Source organism: Anopheles maculipalpis, chromosome X (assembly GCF_943734695.1).
Source record: "Anopheles maculipalpis chromosome X, idAnoMacuDA_375_x, whole genome shotgun sequence".
NCBI classification, from domain to species: Eukaryota; Metazoa; Arthropoda; class Insecta; order Diptera; family Culicidae; genus Anopheles; species Anopheles maculipalpis.
Window position 1 is genome coordinate 336,862 of NC_064870.1, and position 22,374 is coordinate 359,235.

The 22,374-nt window shown below is 47.0% G+C and overlaps 5 protein-coding genes across 5 annotated transcripts in view; 2 read left to right on the plus strand and 3 right to left on the minus strand.

Annotated features, from left to right (window-relative positions):
• LOC126557930 (UNC93-like protein MFSD11) overlaps positions 1–22,374 on the minus strand; it is a 240,393-nt gene that overhangs the window by 2,611 nt on the left and 215,408 nt on the right. Inside the window, exon 2 of the mRNA XM_050213855.1 lies at positions 805–899. Coding sequence (XP_050069812.1) covers positions 805–894 — 90 coding nt within the window. The 5' untranslated portion in view covers positions 895–899. The remainder of the gene's footprint in view (positions 1–804; positions 900–22,374) is intronic.
• LOC126564468 (dual specificity mitogen-activated protein kinase kinase 6) lies at positions 2,996–4,238 on the minus strand. Its single transcript, XM_050221900.1, has 2 exons — positions 3,578–4,238; positions 2,996–3,486 (listed from the first exon to the last, which is right to left on the minus strand). The coding sequence occupies exons 1-2, from the start codon at positions 4,224–4,226 to the stop codon at positions 2,996–2,998; spliced, it is 1,140 nt and encodes a 379-aa protein (XP_050077857.1). The 5' UTR covers positions 4,227–4,238.
• On the plus strand, positions 6,651–10,431 carry LOC126567819 (uncharacterized). The gene is made up of 4 exons (XM_050224131.1): positions 6,651–7,186; positions 7,246–7,489; positions 7,568–8,174; positions 8,939–10,431. Exons 1-4 carry the CDS (start codon positions 6,651–6,653, stop codon positions 10,429–10,431), a joined length of 2,880 nt encoding a protein of 959 aa, XP_050080088.1.
• Positions 11,972–12,922, minus strand: LOC126559852 (proteasome activator complex subunit 3). The gene is made up of 2 exons (XM_050216028.1): positions 12,682–12,922; positions 11,972–12,553 (listed from the first exon to the last, which is right to left on the minus strand). Exons 1-2 carry the CDS (start codon positions 12,883–12,885, stop codon positions 11,975–11,977), a joined length of 783 nt encoding a protein of 260 aa, XP_050071985.1. The 5' UTR covers positions 12,886–12,922; the 3' UTR covers positions 11,972–11,974.
• LOC126565479 (integrin alpha-PS1) lies at positions 14,792–22,259 on the plus strand. Its single transcript, XM_050223033.1, has 9 exons — positions 14,792–15,018; positions 15,289–15,416; positions 16,684–16,728; positions 17,826–17,959; positions 18,052–18,647; positions 19,486–20,025; positions 20,089–20,764; positions 20,837–21,214; positions 21,348–22,259. Exons 1-9 carry the CDS (start codon positions 14,792–14,794, stop codon positions 22,257–22,259), a joined length of 3,636 nt encoding a protein of 1,211 aa, XP_050078990.1.

The following is a 22,374-nucleotide window of genomic DNA, read 5'->3' on the forward strand; positions in this document are numbered from 1 at the left end:
GCATCGTGGGGAGAGGGAAGGTCATCGTTTAACAATAATGAGGCCCCGCATTATATCTATACTGTGCAGACATCTTGTAGAGGCACGATCGAAACTTTGTTTTCGCCAATCGATTATCTTCTACACAAAGAAGATAGAGAGGGAGTGAGCTGGAATGTTGCGTTGCTGGAATTGCCCGGATGCTGGTGTCCTTGGAACCGTTGCCAGGCCTTGATTCCAATTTCTTCGCCCAAACCAGTTCCCCACCGGTTCACATGGTTTGACGAGACAAGCCAGTCAATGATAGAAGCGTGGGTAGAAAGGTTTCGCTACCACTTGTTTTTGTGCGATGCAGTAATAAAAAAGAATGCTAAGGAAAAGAGGTTGTCCTTCGATTTAGAGCTCTAGTGGGAAGGTTCTCCCGAAAGGCTGTAATCCGAATAAGAATTGTTGACTTACTGGGGTATCAGAAATCAATAGAAATCAATGCCTTGGAAGATCCTTGGACGCGGTCGACGAGTCTCTTCGCTTTCACGAGGTTGCAAGGTTGCTCACGTTGACGAGGTTGCATGGTTGCATCGTAGATAGGAAAAGTAATTTCCTATCTATCGTGCTTTTAAAATCAATTACATGAATTGAAATGATCGCCGTCTCGAGTGGCTATAGTGGCAGAAATTTTGCCTAGATCCAATCATATTAGGATCTTTTAGGGATAACAGATATCGATTTCAACCGTTGTTCACCGCTAATGTACCAATATTAAAGCCATTTCGGAAAAGTCGCCTCGTAGGGGAGGTGTAGGAACCCACTCCCACAATTACCTACCTCAATGTTTCCAAGCGTTTGAAAAGAGGTAAAGATTAACATGAAGCCGCCGCCCAGCAGCAGCACATTCACCAGATTCCGTTCCACCATTGTTCCGCACACACCAGCAAACAACAAAATCCCCGACCCAGGCAAAGCCCTTAAACACAATAGTAATAACCGAGGTAAACAAAAACGAACAGCGAGCACACACAAGCAGAAACGAGACAAAAACGATTTACGCCACGTCCGCGATCGACGCTGGCTGGTTTGCGATTGAATAGGGCAGTTCCGAAAAACCTGCAACCGCCCGAAGAGAAATGCTCACCCGTACAGACGCCGGACAGCGACAACACAACAGCTGCACGCATCACTTTCATATCGCTCAACAATAAGCCACTACTACCTACGCACAGATGCAGTACTACACCGACAGATTAGCTTGATCGGCGTCCATAGAGAGAGAAAAAGAGAGAGAGAGAGAGAGAGAGAGAGAGAGAGAGAGAGCACAAGGCCGTAAAGGAGGCTTCTTTCGCAGCTAAAAGAGAGATGATGGCGGTTTGTATGTTTATTGAGGGTGAGATTAGTTTTCTGACCGTATAATCTCTTATCTGAGACAACTACGGTTCATCGTTATAAGATTATGGTCTACAGAAAATAAATCTAAGGAAATTCCTTCTAGATCTCTTTTGCTGATCCATTTTTGAAAGTGTAACCTGCTCAGTACAACATAATATCCAACATTCGCTGACACGATCATGTGAGCTTTTCTTTTCTCATTTAAAAATAAACCACCAATAATCGGCGTACATTGGCTTTTGTGTCCAGCGCTTTCGGTAGGAAAGTGAAATGGAGATTTCTCTACAAGCATGTGAACAGAGGTGTTGCCAACGGTTCTTTTTTGCCGCTTTCCTTTGCCAACACCAAACTGCATTTGCAACTCATCAGCTACTGGAATGGGAGTCCAGACACGATCAAGTGGATATTACGCCGAAGACATGCTCACGAAACAAGCTGCAAAATTGCAAATAACATGATTTTCATTTCATTTTGTCAAGCCAGGCGTTCTACTATATAACGACGACAACCCTGCTCCTAATAAGGGTTTTAAAAGGTGAAAATTTTGTTTCCGTTTCTTTGAAAATCTATTCACAATCTGTAATCTGTTGTTGAGCAGCAGATACATTTCTAGGCAAACGAGATCATAAAACGCGCCAGCAGCGGTAGCAGAGGCGGATCTTCCTATATGCAGACTGAGCGGCCGCGTTGGGCCCCTCGGCTCGAAAGGGACCCCGGTTACAGGATATCCACAACGGCCTCGGTGTTGCTTCTCTATTGCAACCTCAAGTCCCCGCTCAACGCTCGTTTTTATGTATCTTACTTCTAAGCTAATTTAGAGCAATTCGGCCTCAAAAAAAAGCAAAATACATTCCACCAAACTCCTCCAAGGAAGGGCGCCAACGGCATTTCCGATTAGGACCTTAGAGGGGTTAAGCCCGCCTCTGAGCGGTAGCCCGATGCAGGTCAGTTACATCGCGCGATCCTCCGAACAAATCATCACGCTTATCTCAATTATGCAACTAGGTGTGTGTGTGTGTGTGTGTGTGTGTGTGGGGGGGGGGGGGGCTTGGTTATAAAAAAGAGCGAATGATCGGTCGGACAAAAGATGTGCGCTTGCTGTGGTGTGGTGACTCACACATCAGTACACACTCGCACGAGATGCATGATCTCGGGCGGCCGGCGAAGGAAAATAATTAATTTTCCATTTGACCGGTTTTGCTTGTGTTCGCCCTTCGGTTGTCCACACAAAAAAAACCCGTTTTATGGGTTTTCTGTAATTAGTTAACTGTTTCTCTCCTCCTCCCTTAGTGGCGCTAAGAGTAGCCTGGCGATATAGTTTTCCGATGCTCGTCACCCACCAACTTTTTTTTTATTATTAAAGGTTTAACTTTTTTGTTTCGTTTTTTTAATTAAGTAACAATAGAAAACCTACGCTTCATCTTGATGCTACTTTGATCGAGCTTGTAAACAAACGCGTCTGCTTTTGCTTGTTTCATTTGGCGGCACAATGTTTTTTTTGTTAACGATTTTCTTTGTGTTGTTTTTTGTATGCATGTACCATTGTTTTTTTTTTGTACGCAATGTTTTGCCCTAACTGATATTTTCAAAAGAAATAATAATAAACAATCAAATTGTGTTATATACAACCTAGTCAATCCACCACCAACTCCGATCTGGCGTCACTGGCCGCTGTTACACCGTCCCGTTCGTCCAGTATCGCACACACGTACTCAGCCATATCACTGGTGCTGGCATGCTCGTCACCGGGCCCGTATCGCTGAAGAAATTCCATTGCCAACAGCTGTTCATAATTGCCCCGCTGCTGGAACTTCTTCTGCAGGCAGCTGGTGGTGAACGCATGAAACTCAGCACTGAACTCTTCCGAGTCCGGTGCGGCCGACTTTGGTAATCGCGGTGGATCGTCATTCACGACCTGTTTAAGCTGCTCGAATGGTGTCCGCCAAGTCGCGTAGGGGAATCGGCCGGTCGCGATCTCCACCATCGTGATGCCGAGCGACCAAACGTCCGACTTGATGTCGTAGCCTGCCGTTCGACTACACGAGCTCGGATCGATACGTTCCGGCGCCATGTACGGTTTGCATCCCGCATCAATCGTTTTGGCTACCGAATCCACCAGATAACCTACCTCCGTCAACCAAACACAAAGCAAACGGATCGTTAGCTGGACAAAAAGGGGGAAGTGTGTCACCGCTGCCGCAGTGGCCTGACTTACCGGAAATGCCGAAATCGCACATCTTTACCTCACCCCGCCGATTCATCAGCACGTTTGAGGGCTTCACGTCCCGGTGGATGACGCGTAGCTCGGTGTGCAGGTAGTGCAGGGCGCGCACTATCGCCAGCGCAATCCGGCTCAGTATGCGTTCCGGGATGGTGCGCCCGGGACGTTTGTACACCACCGGGTAGAACTTGTCCACACTGGTATCCATCACCTCCATACAGATCCACACGTCGCCCTCTCGGAACAGTGCACCGTAAAACTGCACCGTATGCCGACAGTCGCTCGCCCGCATCGACACGTCCAGATCCATCAGCAGCCGCTTCTGCTCCTGCGACTGCACACCACCCCCCAGCCCGCCTCCCGCACCCATACCGCTCGTAACGGTAATGCGCTTCACGGCCATTACCGTGCCTGAAGGTTGATGCAGCATCTTCTCCACAATGCCATACGCGCCACGGCCCAGGTCGGCCAGCTTGCGCAGGTGATCCGCCTCGACGACAAACGATCGTTCGCCCACCGTCAGAGTACCGCGCTTGTCCAGGTTGCGCGGTGTTGCACCCTCGGCACTGTCCGGCACGGTACTACCACCACCGGAGTCACCGTCCAGCTTTAGCTTGATAATCGGTTTGTTTTTCCGCGGCATCTTGCGTTCGGGTGAGGAGTAGCGCGGTGATACAACGATACTCAGCAGCAGCCGACCAGTAACCGACCGACAACAGAAAAACCTTGCGTGCTTCTAGTTTGATAAAAGTTGCAAACCGTATCGAAGCTGTCACTGCAGCAAGTAGCGAATCTGTCACCTGTGGTCACAATCGGCTGTTTGACAGCATCGCACTATATGACCGTTCACGGCACGATACGGCTACAGTGTACGCACTCGAGAAATTGGAAAATATTCTCCGCGAACCGGAATCGAACTGCGCTGAATGATTTTTGACAGAATTCCCTGAATATGACTGGGTGTTTTATTTAATAAATGCCACTGTAAATGATTGTGTTTGTGTACATGCTACGCGATTTGACAGCTACGATGTGTCATTTGGAATATTTGATAAGACCGTTGACTATGCGTTGCTGCATGCGGTGGAAAATAACACGAAAGTCGGTCAAACAAACAAACAAACAAATGTCGTTATGCATCAAAACTGTTAATAAAAGAAACGAGGCTTTATTAGTGAGATATATAGATAACTTAAGTCAGTCCTCACGCGTGGGATTTGAACTGTTGTTTGTAGACTGACAGTTCAGGGGGATGTTTGGAGCAAACATTCTTGGAGAAGCCGGCGGGACCCGAAGACCCGAAGACTCGAACACTCTTAACCATATACATCGCTTCATCTACTGGTTGTACTCGTTGCAACTGGAACTCGTTGAACTGACGGGTAGAACTCGATTCCTATAGGAACGAACCTAGTTCCAAAACGATCCGTAAAAAAGAGTCGTATGACCCACCACTAATCAATACACACTCCTAAATCGCTTAAGACGCTTAAACTCACCCCTATAAACCGTTCAAAGGAGTAGTTTTTGGTTTGTTTTCTTCTCCCTGCTGACTCTGGACTTACTGCAGCTTTTGGTTCACATTAAAAGTTCGGTTTTACCAAAGCTGACCCATATTTCGGTGATCAGTACGTGTGTGGCGTATGCAATCGTACACCTATCGAATGCATCTTGATTGCGAGAAGGTTTTAGCTGACCCCCGTGACTGCGGGCGTCCCGTTCGGTGAGCGGCGTGGTGTCGCTTCAATCGCATTGAAATCTTTTTTTTATTTTCTACGATCGTAAATAGGCAACAGCAGCCTCCCTTCTTGTTAACCGCTGACGTGCTTTCCCAGTTTTTATGCAACCCTCCTTCCTTCGATCTCGACCGTGCAATGTATCAATGTGCTTCTCTTTCTCGCGTACGTTCCGGGGTGCAGCCTGACTGAGCGCAGTAAGTAAGTAAGGGTAGTAAGGGTAACCGCGCTTTTGAATGGTGCATCAGCATCACACGTCTGCCTGAACACCCAAAACCATCGTGTGCGAGCGAACGAGAAGGGAGAGCAAACGGAATATACCGTTGGTGTTGTTGGTGCGGGCCACCCTCCTCCGTGGTTGGTGTTGTGCTGTTAGTGTTTGGTCATGCTACTTCAATCCGGCCCGCGCTGTGCGTTCAAGTGAAAGCTCTCCCGTACTCCGTTGACTAAACACATCTTTCACCTGAACGCGTCGTCGTTCAATAGTGTGAATGTCCTTCGCGATTGTGAATGGCTGATCGCTCTCGATTCACTGCAGCAAATTCAACTGTTGCAGATTCGTCGTGCATTAATGGTGCGTGTGAAACAACGATGGTTGGAGGTAGCTGGTAATCGTAACGGTACCAATACACGGTGAACAGCTGAGCGGCTAAGAAGGCACGAATAATCGAAATTTCGTGGACAAACTCTGTGATTTATTTTGCTGTTTTGCAGTATCTCAAACCATCCATTTCCCAGGGTCCTTCAATACCAAACTTATACCAAAACATAAAAGCGTCTCGGGGGACGTAGAAACCGAGGCGCATTTAGCAGCAAATCGTGCAAAAAGGAACCGAACATAATTAATTTAATACTGTTAAGATGAGCACAGTTATCCGACAATTCAATCAAGTTGTCAGTGCACTGCGGCGGGAAGCATTATACATCGTGTCACGCTACCTGTGATCCAAAACAAAAGCAAAGATAACCCAACAGCATAAGACAGAAGAAGAGATCGGGATATTTAAATTCCCCCACATTAAGTTTGCCCACCCGCTGTTTTTGTTTTGATTGTTTGCACGAGATCAAGTGGATTGTTGTAACTGTGCGCAGACAACGATCTGCAATCGACGCAGCCAAAGTAACCATCTCCTGGAAGCATCGATTGTGGATGCTTTCTGATCCCCAATTAACTCGTTGCTTTGTGTGTGTGTGTGTGTGTTCTGGACCCATCTGTGCTTTCCTAAAGTTGAGAGCGCGATCAGTGCGAATGAAACTGTACGCAAAGCCACCGACATCGCTCAGTGCACCAAATCAACGCAGCTAGCAAGGAGTGAGTTAGGTTGAGCAATATGTTAACAAACCGTCCATCACGGTTGGTGCTCTCGTGCGCCATACTGCTGGCATGGAGCATCACTGGAGCGTGCACGGACGAACCACTACCGATTAACCTACCCGACAGGGCCACTCGTCAGCAACAGTGGTCTGTACGGGATGCGTTCGAGTTAGCACATGAACGCGAACAAGTGCTGGCAGCCCAAAAATCAATCGCATCCTGGCGTAAAAGTTTAAACCAACACGGACGCACGAAGGAGATCCCGCTGGGCAAAGATCGCGACCAAGAAGAGGATCGGCTGCAACCCCAGCGACGTCGCAAAAAGCGGGCCGATCGAAACGAACTGTATGCAAAAGAGCCACCGATGGAGGGTGCCAAAAATGAAACATTGCCGATGGATATTGATCCGGACGATGGCGACGATTCGGACGCGTCCGTCGTGTGCTACGGACCACTCGGATGTTTTCATGAGACGGATCATCTGCCAGAGATGTTGCCTTCCTCGCCGGCGGAGGTGGACACAAGATTCCTAGTGTACACGACCACCCACAGGTAAATCCGTAACTTCCAATGTTCAACCCTTTTGCTAACCAAGTGCTTTTGTTTAACAGGAGTGAAAAACCACTCATCGAGTTCTCGTACGAGGAGCTGGTAGTAGCCGGTTTCGGTGCTGCTTACTGGGGCAATGGCACCAACGAAACCGTATCAATCCCGGTGACGAGCGGGATGTCTTCCTCGCTTCTAAAAACCTTCGGAGATCTTAGTAATCGTACGGTGCGCGTTATTGTACATGGCTTTGGCGCTAATTGTGGTCTGGTCTGGATCTACGAGATGCGTACGGCTCTGATGGCTGTGGTGGGTGGTACCACAAAAACCTTCTAAATGATAATCTAATGGACATCCTTTCTCTTTCTTGCTGGCCATCATTTGCAGGAAAACTGTACCGTAATCTGCGTAGATTGGGAAAATGGTGCTAAACTACCGAACTATGTGCGTGCTGCGGCCAACACACGTCTGGTCGGTCGTCAATTAGCGCTACTATTGCGCTTGCTGCGCACGCACAACGGGTTGCGGCTGTCGCGCGTGCACCTTATCGGTTTTAGCCTCGGTTCACACGTTGCTGGCTTTGCCGGAGCTGAGTTTGCTTCCGGCTCCAGTATACCACCGCTGGAACCAATCGTACCATCCCCGGACGGTGCTAACGATCTGGTACGTCGTTCTGCAAACGACGACACCACCACCGAGTCAACGACCGCCGAGCAAATAGATACGGAGCGTCCACCAAATACAGCCGACTTGTGGCGGATCACGGGTCTCGATCCGGCTGGCCCACTATTTGAAGCACAGCCACCGGAGGTACGGCTGGACGCGGGTGATGCTCGGTACGTGGATGTGATCCACTCGAACGGAGAAAATCTTATACTCGGAGGGCTAGGATCCTGGCAACCGATGGGTACGGTTGACTACTACCCGAATGGAGGGCGCGTGCAGCACGGCTGCACCAATCTATTTGTTGGCGCCGTCACGGATATCATCTGGGGTACGTAAAATTGACACTTTTTTAAATTTATTTATAGAGAGTTTGATTCACTCTACCGTATACGAGAAGTGATTTATACTAATACAAAACTATTGCGTGATTTGGCTTATCTTTTTTCAAAAGCTGTTGAGATTGTGGTTAGGTTAATTTATACTGTCGCCGAGTGATACGATCGGCGGATTGTACGTTGTACCTAAATGCTAATCTGATCACAGTAAGCAAATTGCACGACTGAGTTGATTGCTTTGCTTCCGCACAAGGCCATCAGGCACGATCCGTTAGAAAATGGTTGTCAGCATTGGCTAATAGCGGTAATCCTGAGTGAAGGTGAAAGCTATTATTAAACGTTGTTCTAACGACATTACATTCAAATTCCCATAATTCAGAAATATTACCTTCAAGTAGTATTTTGTAGTCTTACATACAAATATGTGTTGTAACACACATAAAAATTTCTCACTCTATTAATGTATTGTGCCTGTATTAATGAACAATTTGAAATCAACTTTTCAACAACATTTAGGGGCGGTCCGTTGGTGAGGTGACAATGGCCCCGGTCTTTGCATGGCAGAATCGGGGCTCAAATCCCATCCGGACCGTTTCCCCGTAGTTTAAGCTGACAACTACTTGGTATCAGCAAGTATAGTAAGCTATTAGATGGTCGGCGTGACCTTGAAGAGATTTCAACAAAGTGCTTGCTGCCAGAGACCATTGCGTACGACTAACGTTATTCAATTCCCGGTTTTCTCTGTCTCTCTGCGCAGCACCACCGACCACAGTTGAAGGTCGTTCGCTGTGCAACCACCGGCGGGCGTACAAGTTCTTCATCGATTCCGTTGCACCCCGATGTCACTTTCCGGCGTTTCCCTGCGAAAGCTACGATCAGTTTGCGGCCGGCAAATGTTTCGACTGTGGAAGTAACGGGACTAGCACTGCCTGCGGCCATATGGGCTATTATGCGAGCAATCGAGACATCGGAGGGTTCGGCCAGCTGTATCTACGCACACGCGACGAGGAACCGTACTGCGCGAACCAGTTTCGATTGCGGTTGCGTAATGCACCGGACGAGCTTCCACTCCGTACGGTGGGTCGCTTCGAGCTAACGCTCGAGGGTGGCGACACCGGGAACGGGATCGAAGATGGACCGGGCGGTGGAGCTCCGCTACTTACCTTCAACGAGACATTCCATCTGGATGAGGCCCGAGAGGACCGTGAGTTTCATGCGGGACAGTGGTTGACCACAATCCTCGTACCGCATCCAGCGCTCGGTCATCGACCACGGGCCCTCACCATCACCTACCGCCCATACCGTGGTGGTTGGTGGCAACGGTCCAGCGTTGGCAAGCAACTCTGGCGCATCGGTCCAATTCTGCTGACAGCGGACGACCAGCGTACGTACGGTTCGTGCGCCACACTCACACTACAGGCCGATGTTCCAGTGCGCATCGAACTTCAATCAATACTATTACACGCAAACGACCAGGGCGAGGATGAGGACGGTACGGAATGTCGGACGGCGGAAGAGCTGAACCAGCTGTCAGGCACTGCTGGTCCACCAGCGCCACCGAAAAGCTCCATTGACGAGATAGTTGGTCCGAAACATCTGGGCGGGCACGATCACTTCTCCTGGACGCCGGTTGCGATCAGTATCCCGCGCCATTCCTCTCAACCGCTGCACGTCAACGAAAAGCGATCCTTCTCCGACTCACTGCCGGCGGGTGAATCGGGAGTTGCAGAGCCGCCCCACCTAGCACCCACCGCCCAAACCGTGCAACTGTTCCCTTCGCGGCTTGTGTCGTTCTTCGAGCGAGCGGAACGATATGCACGACGTACATGGGACGCACTGTTTAGCGGCAATACTAGTGACGCAACCGTGCCGAACAAAATGGCGCCTCAAGATGGCGACGAGACAACGATAACGAGCGTCGTCGATCTGTTGCTAGCACCCACCCGTTCGGAAGGGAGCGAGCCACCAGTTAATTCGATCAATCCTACCACCACCACATCTACAAGCAACACCAAACCCATTTCAACACATGCACCACTTACCTCACCCGCCAAAACTGAATCCAGCTCCAGAGAGATACGAATCGCACTGCCTACCTTTCGGCCACTAACACGACAGGCGGACGGTTCTGTTGGAAGTGGCCGGCAGCACTACACCCGTTTTATACCGCTCGTATACGAAGAGAGTAAACCGGACGATGCGGCCAGCACGGTTGGCACAGGACGTAAGATGGTATCCCGGGCTCGATAAACTCGCGAAGTGGCACTACGATGTGATAGCATTTTGCTTTCTTACTGTACGCGGCTCTGTGTAGTTTTGTTTAACTTTCTCCACGCATACACTCATCTACATCACCCAGAACACCCAAACACACACACATACTACTTGTGAAAGATGTTTTTTGTTGTTTTACTACACAAGCTAGGATTATTATACCAGAAGAGAAGAGCTAGATTGAGATATAGATATTCGTCTGCTCGGTGCAGTAGGATGATTTTTTTTATATACGCCCTGCGTCTTAATTGTTATGCAGAAAGCTTTTTCTCAAACTGTAACGTGCATGAAGCGAATAAACACTTATCATATCATCCAACTTTGTGTCGTGTACGGTGGTATACACGCATTATGAGCTATGTTACATATTTATTCACACGCTCGTTCTCGATCCTAGTCAGCGATTCTCCTTGCCGGGTTGCTGTTTTGATGGATATATATATATATATATATATATATATATATATATATATATATATATATATATATATATATATATATATATATATATATATATATATATATATATATATATTGTTGTGCATGAGACGAATCCATCCAAGGCCTTAGGTTTGAAAAATTACAGAAATCTTTTCGAAATTTTGCTGACTGGCTTTTTATTATTTGTTAATATCCAAATTATTACCAAATTAAGGATACAATACATGTGAGAAAGAAAGAAGAAAAATGATTAATAACTCATCAAATTGATCCCTAACCGGACCCGTATTGGGTTTTGGATACGATTAATACAGGGGTTTCGAGGATATAATGAGCAAGTTCACAGGGGTATTGATTTGTTCAGGTGTATTATTGATTAAATCTGCCAGATCTTGAATCACTCGGATGCTGTCGTAAGTTTGTTCAATATTTTTGCAGACTCACGCGTTTCTGGTCCAAGCAACTGGTGCAGTAAGCTGTAAAATGCCTAGGCGACCTGAACAGTTGCTTGAGCTATGGATACCAGGATGGAAAATATGAAAGATTGAAGACATATTTTGCGAAACAATCCAATAACAACATCCGATCATTTCTTTATCTCACAGATTGTATCAATAATATATCTAAACGAATCAATATCTCGGCAAACTTATTTGTTAAATCTTCGAAAATCCTGTAATGCCTGTCGGAATCTACTACTCTCTTGTGCGAAGGATGATGTGGAATACCGGTATGTATGTTCTTATAGTTGTCATTAGAACTAGCCCTCAAAACGATTGCTTCGTTTCGTCCGGCAGGTCCCTAACTAGTGTAACAAGAAATGGTAAAATTTAAATTTCAATATTGTTGAAGTATTTGTATCTCAAAACATCAGGAAAAGAAAAAAACCTATAGCTGTACCGTTGGGGGCAACACAAGCGTAAAGGCATTTCTTACGTTCGTAGTAGCTTTTCCGAAGAGGAAATTCATTTTTCGTATCACTCGGGTTTTTCCGTTATTAATAAAATGCGGTTGTGACCAAAACTAATCCGTCCATCCACCCCATCCCTTCTCCTGTGGCTTTTTCCACACCTCAACCTTAGTACAAGCTGTCTGCATTGGAGGAACGGGGTTTCTTCAGTTTCTCCATGTTCTTGATAACGATATCGTGCAGCGAGCAGTATCGATTCCGGATCTCGCTCAAAACCAACCAAAGGCTGAGAAATTCTTTCTCGTCCAGTTCGGCCACTGCTCGCCGATAATCGTCGATGTGCGGGTATTTGGCCACCTTCGAGACCACTTTGGCGCGCGTCACAAAGTATCGAGATATCTGGTCGAAGAATGCGGCAGCTTCGGTTTCGACTGACTGGATCTCGGCCAGCGTATCCTCTTGTATCGATACGCCAAAGTTGTTGCCGTCCTCGATCTTGGGAATCATGAACGAAATCCACATCTTCAGAAGATTGGAGTCCTCCACCAAGGAACGGATGATTGGCTTTACGATGCAGACGAGCTCACCGATCGGTTTGTTACATTCGACGCGCCCGGACGGCAGTGCGTGCACCTTCGTGCCGTTACCATCAATCGGTGAGGTGGGCGCGGTAGAATTGGGCCGTGGGCGCTTCGCGTGACTCTCTCCGTCCAATACTATAGGTTCCGGGACTGGAATGTTCAGGTCCTAAAGAAACCGCGATATTGTTAGTTAGAGATATTTGAATTGTTTTTTTAGTCTTGACTTTATATCCTACATACACCTAAACTTTTGCTCTAAATATACACTGAACACGGTCGCATACAACTTCCTACCTGATATACATCCGTGAAGCTCCGTTCGGAAAACTGAGGAGATTCGAGCAGGGCATTCAGACGAATGATACGCTCGGGAAACTCTTTGACAATAAGTGCTTCGGCGCGACTGATGAGGTTATCTTTGTACTGTTGTACCTTACGAGCATTATCCTCGGCACTGCTAGAAGCCGAGGTAGTTGCGGTTGCGGTGCTATCGCTCATGATAGTGTATCGGAAGGGAGGGGTGTTTGGAATTTTGATTGAGATTGACCGGTTGATGCTGTTGTCCTTCCTGGTTTGTTCGGCTGTCGCAATGTATGCAGCTGTTGGCGGTTAGTGTCTGCATCAAGGAGAAGAGCATTAGCGATTGGCGGATTATTTCTATTCTATTATTTTGAACTCATAATGCTACATTCGCGTGACGACCTTTTCAAAGGTCATGGTTGCCTTATAATAAAACTAAGGCTTCCTTCAAGCACGTACTAGCATCGTCAGTCCCTCCTAAAGCTAATAGCGAAACAAGCCGGATGTATCCTGAACACAAATGCTGTGTGGTGTGTTTAGCACCGTACCGGGAAACCGCTTCCACAGCACACCGAAACCAGGAATACGATGTATTACCTGTACGGGGTGTCGAAGAAACAGGCTGCCAACTGGTTTAACAAGAACACAACCGACGGAAACTGTTTTGCTGCACTTTAGCAATGGAACTACACCGGAACTATAGCTGAGCTAACTATGAGGAAAACGTGCGAGGCTTTGCTGAAAATGCGTTTGCACTGCTGGCTGCTTAGATCTCTGATGTCGGCGTTCGAGCAATATACACACTTCGCACAATTTTGACAGTTGACGCGCGTTCAAAACGGTGTCCTTACGGAATCGTTTTGATATTATAAATGGAGAAATCTTTTAATGAAGTCTTTGCCAAATTTGAATAATTACAGAGTGAACAATTTGGCAAGACAGCGAAGTACAGTTAGTAATGCGATAAAATATCGAAAAGGAAGAATTTATTAATGTTCTCTAATGATTAAATCTAAGTGGAGAACTAAGCCGGGAACCATAAACGGTGTAACCACATGCTGAAATCATAACGGCACAGTAGTGCGCATCGTATTTTCGTCATAAAAAAGGCTGAATGTTTATGCATTTTTTATTATTAAATTACAATTTTCCCTTCTTGTGCCGCGTGTTTCGCGTTTTTAAATCTCTACAATTCCTGCAATTAATATTGCTTCACGTTTCTATTTTGTGTAGTTCAGACTGTTCGTCGTTCAAATAAATGGCAACAATAGGCACATTCTCTGTATCATTTAGGGGGATTTGTTTGCTTTATCAATTCCCACAGAAAAAGCTACACCGAAAAACAAACTAAACGTAGCTCGAACACTATAATTACAGTTTTAAAATTAATGTTTTGCTTTAAACACTATTCAAAATCGTAATTGTAGAAACGTAATGTTTCTGTTACAAAATTGCTGTCAAAAAAAGAATCATGTTTAGCGCGACGATATGTTCGCAGGTTCCCTGTGCGAGCGAACGAGAAGCAAATAGGTACCAGTAAGATCAATCTGTGAGTAAAAGAGAGGGCACAGCAATATGAATGCTAAACAAATTGATTAATGTGAGCTGTCAGTCGACGAAAAGACTCCCATCTGCTTCAGTTAGGTTCGTCTGCGCTACGCGACAGCGGTGCTACCATATATCGTGTGTGTAACTTTGTTACAACAAAGTCTTTATTTGTTGTTCTTTTTATAGATGCTCATCGCGCCAGTGTAGCGTTTATTGTTTTCCCCTTTTTCCTTTGCGACCGTTGTTTTTTTTGTGAATGAAAGTGATGTTCTCTTAGTGTTTTGTTTGTGCTACCATCTCTTCCCTTCTTCCCCTTCCCGGCTCCGTTTAATTAGATCCTTCGTCCCCGCCCTGACCCTGACCCATCCCCGACTAGTCCTATCTCATCCCACGGTCCCGTGAATCGTCGTCTGCTTGAGTGTCAGGTGCCAGTTAAGAAAGGGGCCACTGGGCGATTGGCTTAATTGGATTAAAAAAGGTGGGTGGATCACGCTGGTAATAAAGGCTTGCGATTCTTCCGCTACATTTTGGTTGGGTCACGAAGTTTCATCAAGCTATGGAGCGAGCCGTTGCAAATACGGCACCGAGAGGAGGCGTACGATGCGCGACGGTACTTGCTGTGCCGGTGGCGGTGTTGTTACTGTTGATCAGCGGAGGATCTACCTTCAACCTCGAAACGCGCCATTTGCTGGACAAGCATGGGCTACCGGGCTCCTACTTTGGTTACTCGGTCGCCGGCCACAGCCAGCGCGGAGGTCCCGGTACCGGAAATACAACTAACTGGTAAGTGTGTAAAAGAAATATTCGGCCGCTCTTCCATAGATGGAAATTACGAAGCGAGACGAACGGGAGGCATGAACGAGAGATAAAGAGAGTGAAAAAAGAGAGAGAGAGAGAGAGAGAGAGAGAGAAAGGGCGTATGCAACTAGGGAGTGCAGTTTGCATCACCGCGTGCATATGTATATGCATGCGAAGACAAGCGAAAGCACACTAACTCGTTTCTTCTCTCTTCTTTTGCGACCCGAAACTTGTTTCGTACTTTGCTATTCACAGGATGCTGGTGGGAGCACCGCTCGGACAGAATCTGCAGCCCAGTTCGAACCATTCTGGTGCATTGTTCCGGTGCCCGATCACACTTGCACCATACGATTGTACGCAGGTCATCACCGATGGCCACCGGAGTAAGTTCATCCCTCACAGCCCCCAATCAATCCTCTTCTTCTTGTGCTTTTGCCACAATTTTTCCGAATAGTGTGCACTCTGTCGGGAGACCCGGCAATTTTACCGTATATGTGTGTCGGTCGTACAAAGAAATGCTTTCTAGGATGTACCGTAATATGGAGGGATAAATTGGTAGTAGAGTTGTTTTGGTGAAGGGAATATAAGCTTCATCCTCAAATCGATTGTAGGACAAGTTTTGGTGAATGTACTGATTCCCATCAGGAGGTATTGGGTAGTGACTATCATCAATTCCCTTCCCTTTCGAGGAAAAAGCAATCTAGTCTTCCCGCCGTGCAGCTCATCTTTCACGCGACAAGATATCTAGGCTCCGGTACGTCGGTTCAACGTTCGCGCGACGAGACGGCGCCAGCGGATCGCATCAAACACGCGGCAAATAACATCAACCAGTGCTACACAGCATGCAACTGCTGCCAGCTCAACATTCAAAAGCCCTGCAATCAAACCCGATAAGGGCCAATGTCTTCCAAAAGAGGCACGAGCTCAGCATGTCTGGATAGTAGAAATGTGCTACCGGGTCCTGCACACGTACGGTCATCTAGCGATCCTCTTGTTCTCCCGGCCGAACACAAAAAGAATGAGCAACCCGGAATCGATAAAGGAAATTGCATTCTCTAGAGCGATGCTATATTGGTCCCATATCCACTTGAATGGCGACGGGATGATCTCATCGTTAACATAGCAAGAAGTATCAGAATTCATTTGTCCGATTATTTCCAGATGTCTTCCAAGCGCCCTCAACGCGTGCTATGATCTACGGGTTTATCTTCTCCGGTGTCTTCTTCACCACACGATATATACCCACAAACGCTCTTACCGCACAACAGTGAATGTATGTGGTGCGGTTTTGTTATTTCTGGTCTTGTTATTGTTTGATGCCACAATTTACAGTTACATAAAACTTCAAACCACCAAACCAAAACGATCAGAATCATCGTTCACTGTGCTTGCTGCATCTCTCTGGTGCATTCCATGCATCTTGGACCCGATGCATGTTTTGGCTTGCGAATTATTTTACGCAAACGTTTCACAAAAAACACACTCATCGTTTAGATTTCCGTTTTAAATGCACCGTAACGGCCAAACGGTGGTATTATTTGTCGACCTTTGGAGTTTTTGGTTTTGAAATTGTTTTTACATTGCACTAATTGAAATTGTATTGCACTACATTGTTCTATGTTTCACATCTCCCTCCGCTCCTTCCAAAAGCACCCACCGGAAAGTATCTTCCGTTTCTCGATGCGTACAGCAAGTGTAAGTTTAAAAGGCCTCCATTTTAGCTGTTTTTTCTCCTCTTTTTTCTTCTATTAGTTTGAATGATTGATTTTATGTTTGTTTTCATTTCCATACATACAAACATACACATACACATATTTATTATACAAAACTTACAAAGCACACACACACCGTCATAAAACATCGCTATTCTTGCTCAAACACGAGTATTTCAATGTCTTCATATTACTTCTTAAATTATGTTATTTGAAAACTATCGAAATTCATAATTAATGTTTGTATTATGTTAGTCACCGCATGGTTGCTGCTGCTCGCTCGATAAAAAAAATTCGCTCCCTTATCGATTATACTTTACCGTGCGTATATTAGTGCTCTCCATTTACACCACATTAGGTTATGCTCTAAGCCAGCAAAGGCAAACAACAACAAAAAAGAAGAAAGACCAACTATACCGATAGTAGGTGTTTATATGGTTTAAGAGCTTATTGCGGCACGCCACGTGCGTATTGATTGTGAGTAGGCGTTGATGATTAGTTTTCTTTTAATGCATTTTCTCCCACCCTGCGTTGATCGCTCTTGCACGTTTTTGCCCGTATAATTAAACATACCAATAAAAGCAAATTAATACCAACATGTGTCATCGGATTTTCATAGCCACTTAGCTGCTTAAAAAAAGCTAAAATGGCGGTCGAATGAAATATTCTAATCTATTACCTTAATTCGCCCTACTTTATAAGATAAACATGACAGTTTTGGCTTAGATTTCATCAGACAATTTGCCTATTCCTGCATCATTCAATAAATAATATTTCTGTATTTTGTAGCAGCATTTTTGAGTCGCATCGTGTGGTGAATGCTTCGTATGGACAATACGACAAATTCTGTTTGCTGTTTGTAATGCTATGTATTTATTTTGTTTAAATTAAATGTTTTATTTATTAGTTTGTAGATGTGTAAGGTTGCGTTTTTTCGTCTGCGTATTTATCTATCTTTTATAGGATTTTACTATGTTTGGCTCTTACTAACGCTTTGAACAATTGTGTCCGCCACTGGGCGGCACGCTACAAAGAATTATGCTGGTAGTAATTTATTTTTCAAACCACCCAACTCTGTAGCGGACGATATTGACGATGAGGATGGTACGGGTGACTCAGATAGTTTGCATCGTCTTGAACCGCCGGGAAAAGATGAAATTAAGAACAACCAATGGTTGGGAGTGACGGTGGAAACTGGTGGTCAAGAGAACAAGGTAAGTAACTTCCACAGCTAATATTGTTCACCAATATATTAAGGTTTAGTTCCATTTCTTCTTCTCTCTCTCTCTCGCTCCTTCCGTTGCAGATCTTTGTTTGCGCTCATCGGTACATTAAGATCAACAATCCCCAGTCATTGGCGTACGCAGCATCCGGTCCCGGCTCCACCGGACTGTATCTTGGCCAGGGCGTCTGTTACGTGCTGAACGAGGACTTTTCGTTCGGGTTTGCGGTGGAGGTGTGCCGTGGTCGGTCAATAGAGCGCGAACATCAACAGTACGCGTTCTGTCAGTCCGGCACGTCCGGTGCGATTTTGCCGGACGGTACCGCACTGATCGGCACTCCCGGCGCGATGACGTGGAAGGGCACACTGTTTAACGTCGCGATCGAGGGTGGCTTTCTGTCGCGTGACAAATTCCAGTACTTTGCGCCGCACGACAATCTCCATTCGCCGGTACCGAACTATAGCTATCTCGGGATGTCTGTGACCGGGGGCCGATTTTTCGGCGAGTACATGGCGTACGCGGGCGGTGCACCGCGTGCGGCTCAGGGCAATGGGGAGGTGGTCATCTTTTCAAACCGCTACAAAAAGAATCCGTTCGATCATGTTGTTTCGTTGCGTGGTGAACAGTTTGGATCGGGATTCGGCAGTACGCTTGCCTCGGCGGATGTGAACGGCGACGGGTAAGCAACCATCGATATCTCAAAGCTTGATTTTTATCTGACTAAGTTTATGTTAATTTCGAGTATTCTTCCGCGATAAGCGTGTGGCATGATTAGTAGGGGGTTTGCCTTCGAGCTGAGAAAAATGAATCACGAAGTGTATGTGTGCGTGATTTATGATTGTTTGTTTTTTAGCTATGTGATCTTTTCAATGTACACCAAATTGCGTCATCAAATGATCGGAAGCAATGCGTGATGTATAGAAGATATAGCCTTGTTGTTAGGATCTTCTGCTGCAATACCAATGGCGGAGGTTTTTTTTCGACATTCCTTTTTTTCTCTTTTATCAGCTTACTGATAAGACAGCACAGCATATCGCACAGTTAAAGGTATTCTGTCTTTCTCGTGCACTAACGTGTGCGAAAGCTCTGATACAATATTTACTGAGATGTGAATGTGTGGTAGTTAATCTCGTACTTTATTCATACGGCCCCGGCAATTATTTCCATTACATTATTCAGCGAGCTGTTTTCATCTTTACCGTGTTGAATTGAATTTGTTTTGCTAAAGTTATCGTAATCGTATTTATCGTGTTCCGGTAGCCATTAATATTATGTCACTCCGTCATCTATTAACTACTTAGACTTCTGCTTCTTATTGGCTTAACGACCACTTTCTGGTCAAGACGGCCATTAAAAGGCTTACTGTACTCGTCCACCACGGGGGGACTCATCCAGATCATATGGGATTTGAACTTCGGTCCTGTCGTGTGAAGACTACTTAGACAATCCTTTATTTTTATAAAATCGTCTCAGTATTTGTGATGAGACCCTTACGCTTTGCTATCCTCTTACTACAGACGATTGGACTTGCTTGTGGGTGCGCCAAACTATTTTACCCGGACGGACGGAGGGGCCGTGTATGTGTACCTGAATCGTGGCACCAGTTTTGCCCAACAGTACGATCAACGGTTAACGGGGCGGCTAGAATCGCGCTTCGGTACAGCAATCGCTAACTGTGGCGATCTAAACCATGACGGGCTAGATGATGTGGCGATCGGTGCACCGTATGAGTCGTCCGGAACTGGGCGCGTTTATATCCATTTCGGCACGAAAAACGGTGCACTTTCGCCCGAACCGGTACAAACGATCGATCCTGCCGATCTGTTTACAACCAGCTGGCGAACATTCGGCAGTTCACTGGACGGCGGACATGATCTGGACGGTAATTCTTACCCGGACCTGATCATTGGATCTTACGCGAGCGATCGTGTCATTGCACTGTTTGCCCGTCCTATCATCAACATTCGTACGTACGAAGAGCAGCAAGCGGGTGAACCAGCATCAATCGATCCGACACGGTTCGGATGTACGACTGATCCGTCCGCAAACATCACCTGGTAAATTTACTAACCGTTGCAAGTAACCGATAGCTTTCTAATACCAAAGCTTCTCGTCCGCAGCTTCACCTTTAGTGCCTGCAGTGCCGTTGATGATGCGTCGCTTAGCGATGGCGAAGTATTGGCCGATTCTACACTACAGCTGCGCAGCACCATTCAGGCGGAAACTTTCTTCAACGAGCGCAAATATTCACGCGTTTACTTTGGCAACGGTTTACCGTCTTCAACCGGCTCTAGCGAAACGGGCAAAGGTGTCGTGCCACGCACCAATATACTTCGCCGGCGCTTTCGGCTGGCAGTAAACGGTAAGCCGGTATGCCATGAAGTGACCGCTTACCTGAAGGAAGGTACGCGTGACATCCAGAATCCGATCCAGTTCCGCATAAGCTACACGCTGGATGAGGACCGTGAGCATGCACGGGGCGGTGGACGGGCCCGCAGTCGAATGGAGCGTGATCTGCCACAGCTCGAACCCATCCTAAATCGGACGGCTGCGGAACGGACCTTCACTATGCCGTTCCAGAAAGATTGCGGGGTGGATGGTATCTGCCGTTCGGAGCTGGCCATTCGCAATGCAAGTCTCGTTGGTTTGGCTCGGGGGCCTGATGCGAAGGAGCTTGCGGTTGGGCTTGATCGTACGCTGACGCTCGCGCTGAACGTACACAACAAGGCTGATTCGGCGTACGAAACACACCTTTACGTAGTGCACGACGCTTCCCTTACGTATGCTGGGTCGAAGGTAAACGAGCCGGTAACGGGTAGAGGCGTGATTGAAACATAAGTTAACCATGCATTCTATTCTATCTTTAAGGGTTCATCGATCTGCGGTGCACACAACGCAACAGTGGTAGACTGTAGCATCGGTAATCCGTTGAAGCGTAACGGAGATGTGCAGCTATCTCTTAGGTTCGATGCTCGATCGCTGGAGGAATACGGATATAGCAATGGACCGAATGGGATTTCGCATAATATCGGGCTGGCAGTGTTCGTCAACACCACGTCCCAGAATACGGGATCAAAGGCACGCACCGTCCTAAACCTTCGCATCCTGCGTATGGCCAAGCTTAGTATTAGCGGCAAAGCATTGCCGGAGCAGGTGTTCTATGGTGGGGGAGGTGCAGAAGTGAAGGGTGAAAGTGCCATCTATTCGCTGGATGAAATTGGTATGCCAGTGGAGCATAAGTATCAGGCAAGTTCCTTCCATAAGCAAACATCATAATCCTCCCCCAATCATCAACAATCTCAATCTTTTTATCTCCTCTCCTCTTCCTTTTTTTCTCTCTATCTTTCTCTCTCTCTCTCTCTTTCTCCTTTGTGTACAGATTTATAATGACGGTCCGTGGCGTGCACCGTTTGTAAAGTTAACGATTGACTGGCCACTGCAAGTAGCGAATAATAAGCCACAGGGTAAGTGGCTCCTGTATCTTGACGCGCTTCCGATGCTCGACATGTCGGGAATAATGGGCGAAGGGCGTAGTCCATGCGAAGTTCTGCCCAAATCCGAATCGGACGGTGGTGCGGTTGTTGCGAGCAGTGCCGCCTCGCTAGTAAATCCGCTTGGTCTTCCAAATCGATCCGCGATCGACGGTGGTAGTAGCTATGCGCGATCGACCCTGCGTTCCAATTTCTCGCAAATGAGAGCTCATCGTGTACGGCGGGATCGTGCAATGGTGTTGCGCCCGCAAACGAGTGACGGTGCGGTACAGATGGACTGTGCCAGCCAGACAGCCAAATGTGTGCGCATTGTGTGCAAAATCCACGACCTGGGCCCAAAAGCGCACGCCCTCGTGACGATAACTTCCCGACTGTGGAATGCCACGCTGGTGAGTGATTATGCGGGCGTTGATATGGTGCGGATCGGTTCGAGCGCCCGGGTTACGGTGGAGGGTTTAGACGAGGTGGCGGATCAGCCACAGCTCCCTTCTAGTTTGACCGTGCGCACCGAAGCCTTCCCCGAAATGGGACCACCTATCGTGGCGATGGATGTGCCGTGGTGGATCATACTTCTAGCGGCCATCGCTGGTTTGCTCGTGCTTATAGCTGTTACGTACATTCTCTACCGATGCGGTTTCTTCCGCCGGAAACGACATACCGGGGAGGATCCCACACTTAGTGGGAACCTTGAACGACGCCGAGACCCAGCCGGTGGTGCGGCTGACGACGAGCTGAACGACACGAATGGCAGTGGGGTCGGAACGGCCGAGCGTAAACCATTCCTTGATCGTCGGTCTTAGAGTAATAGGTCGGTTTAGTTACGGAGGCAATAGATTACAAACCACCAGACCAGAGTAGACTGCAGATCATTCAATTGTGCCATGTTCTTACCCCATCGTTTCCCTTGAACAGCTC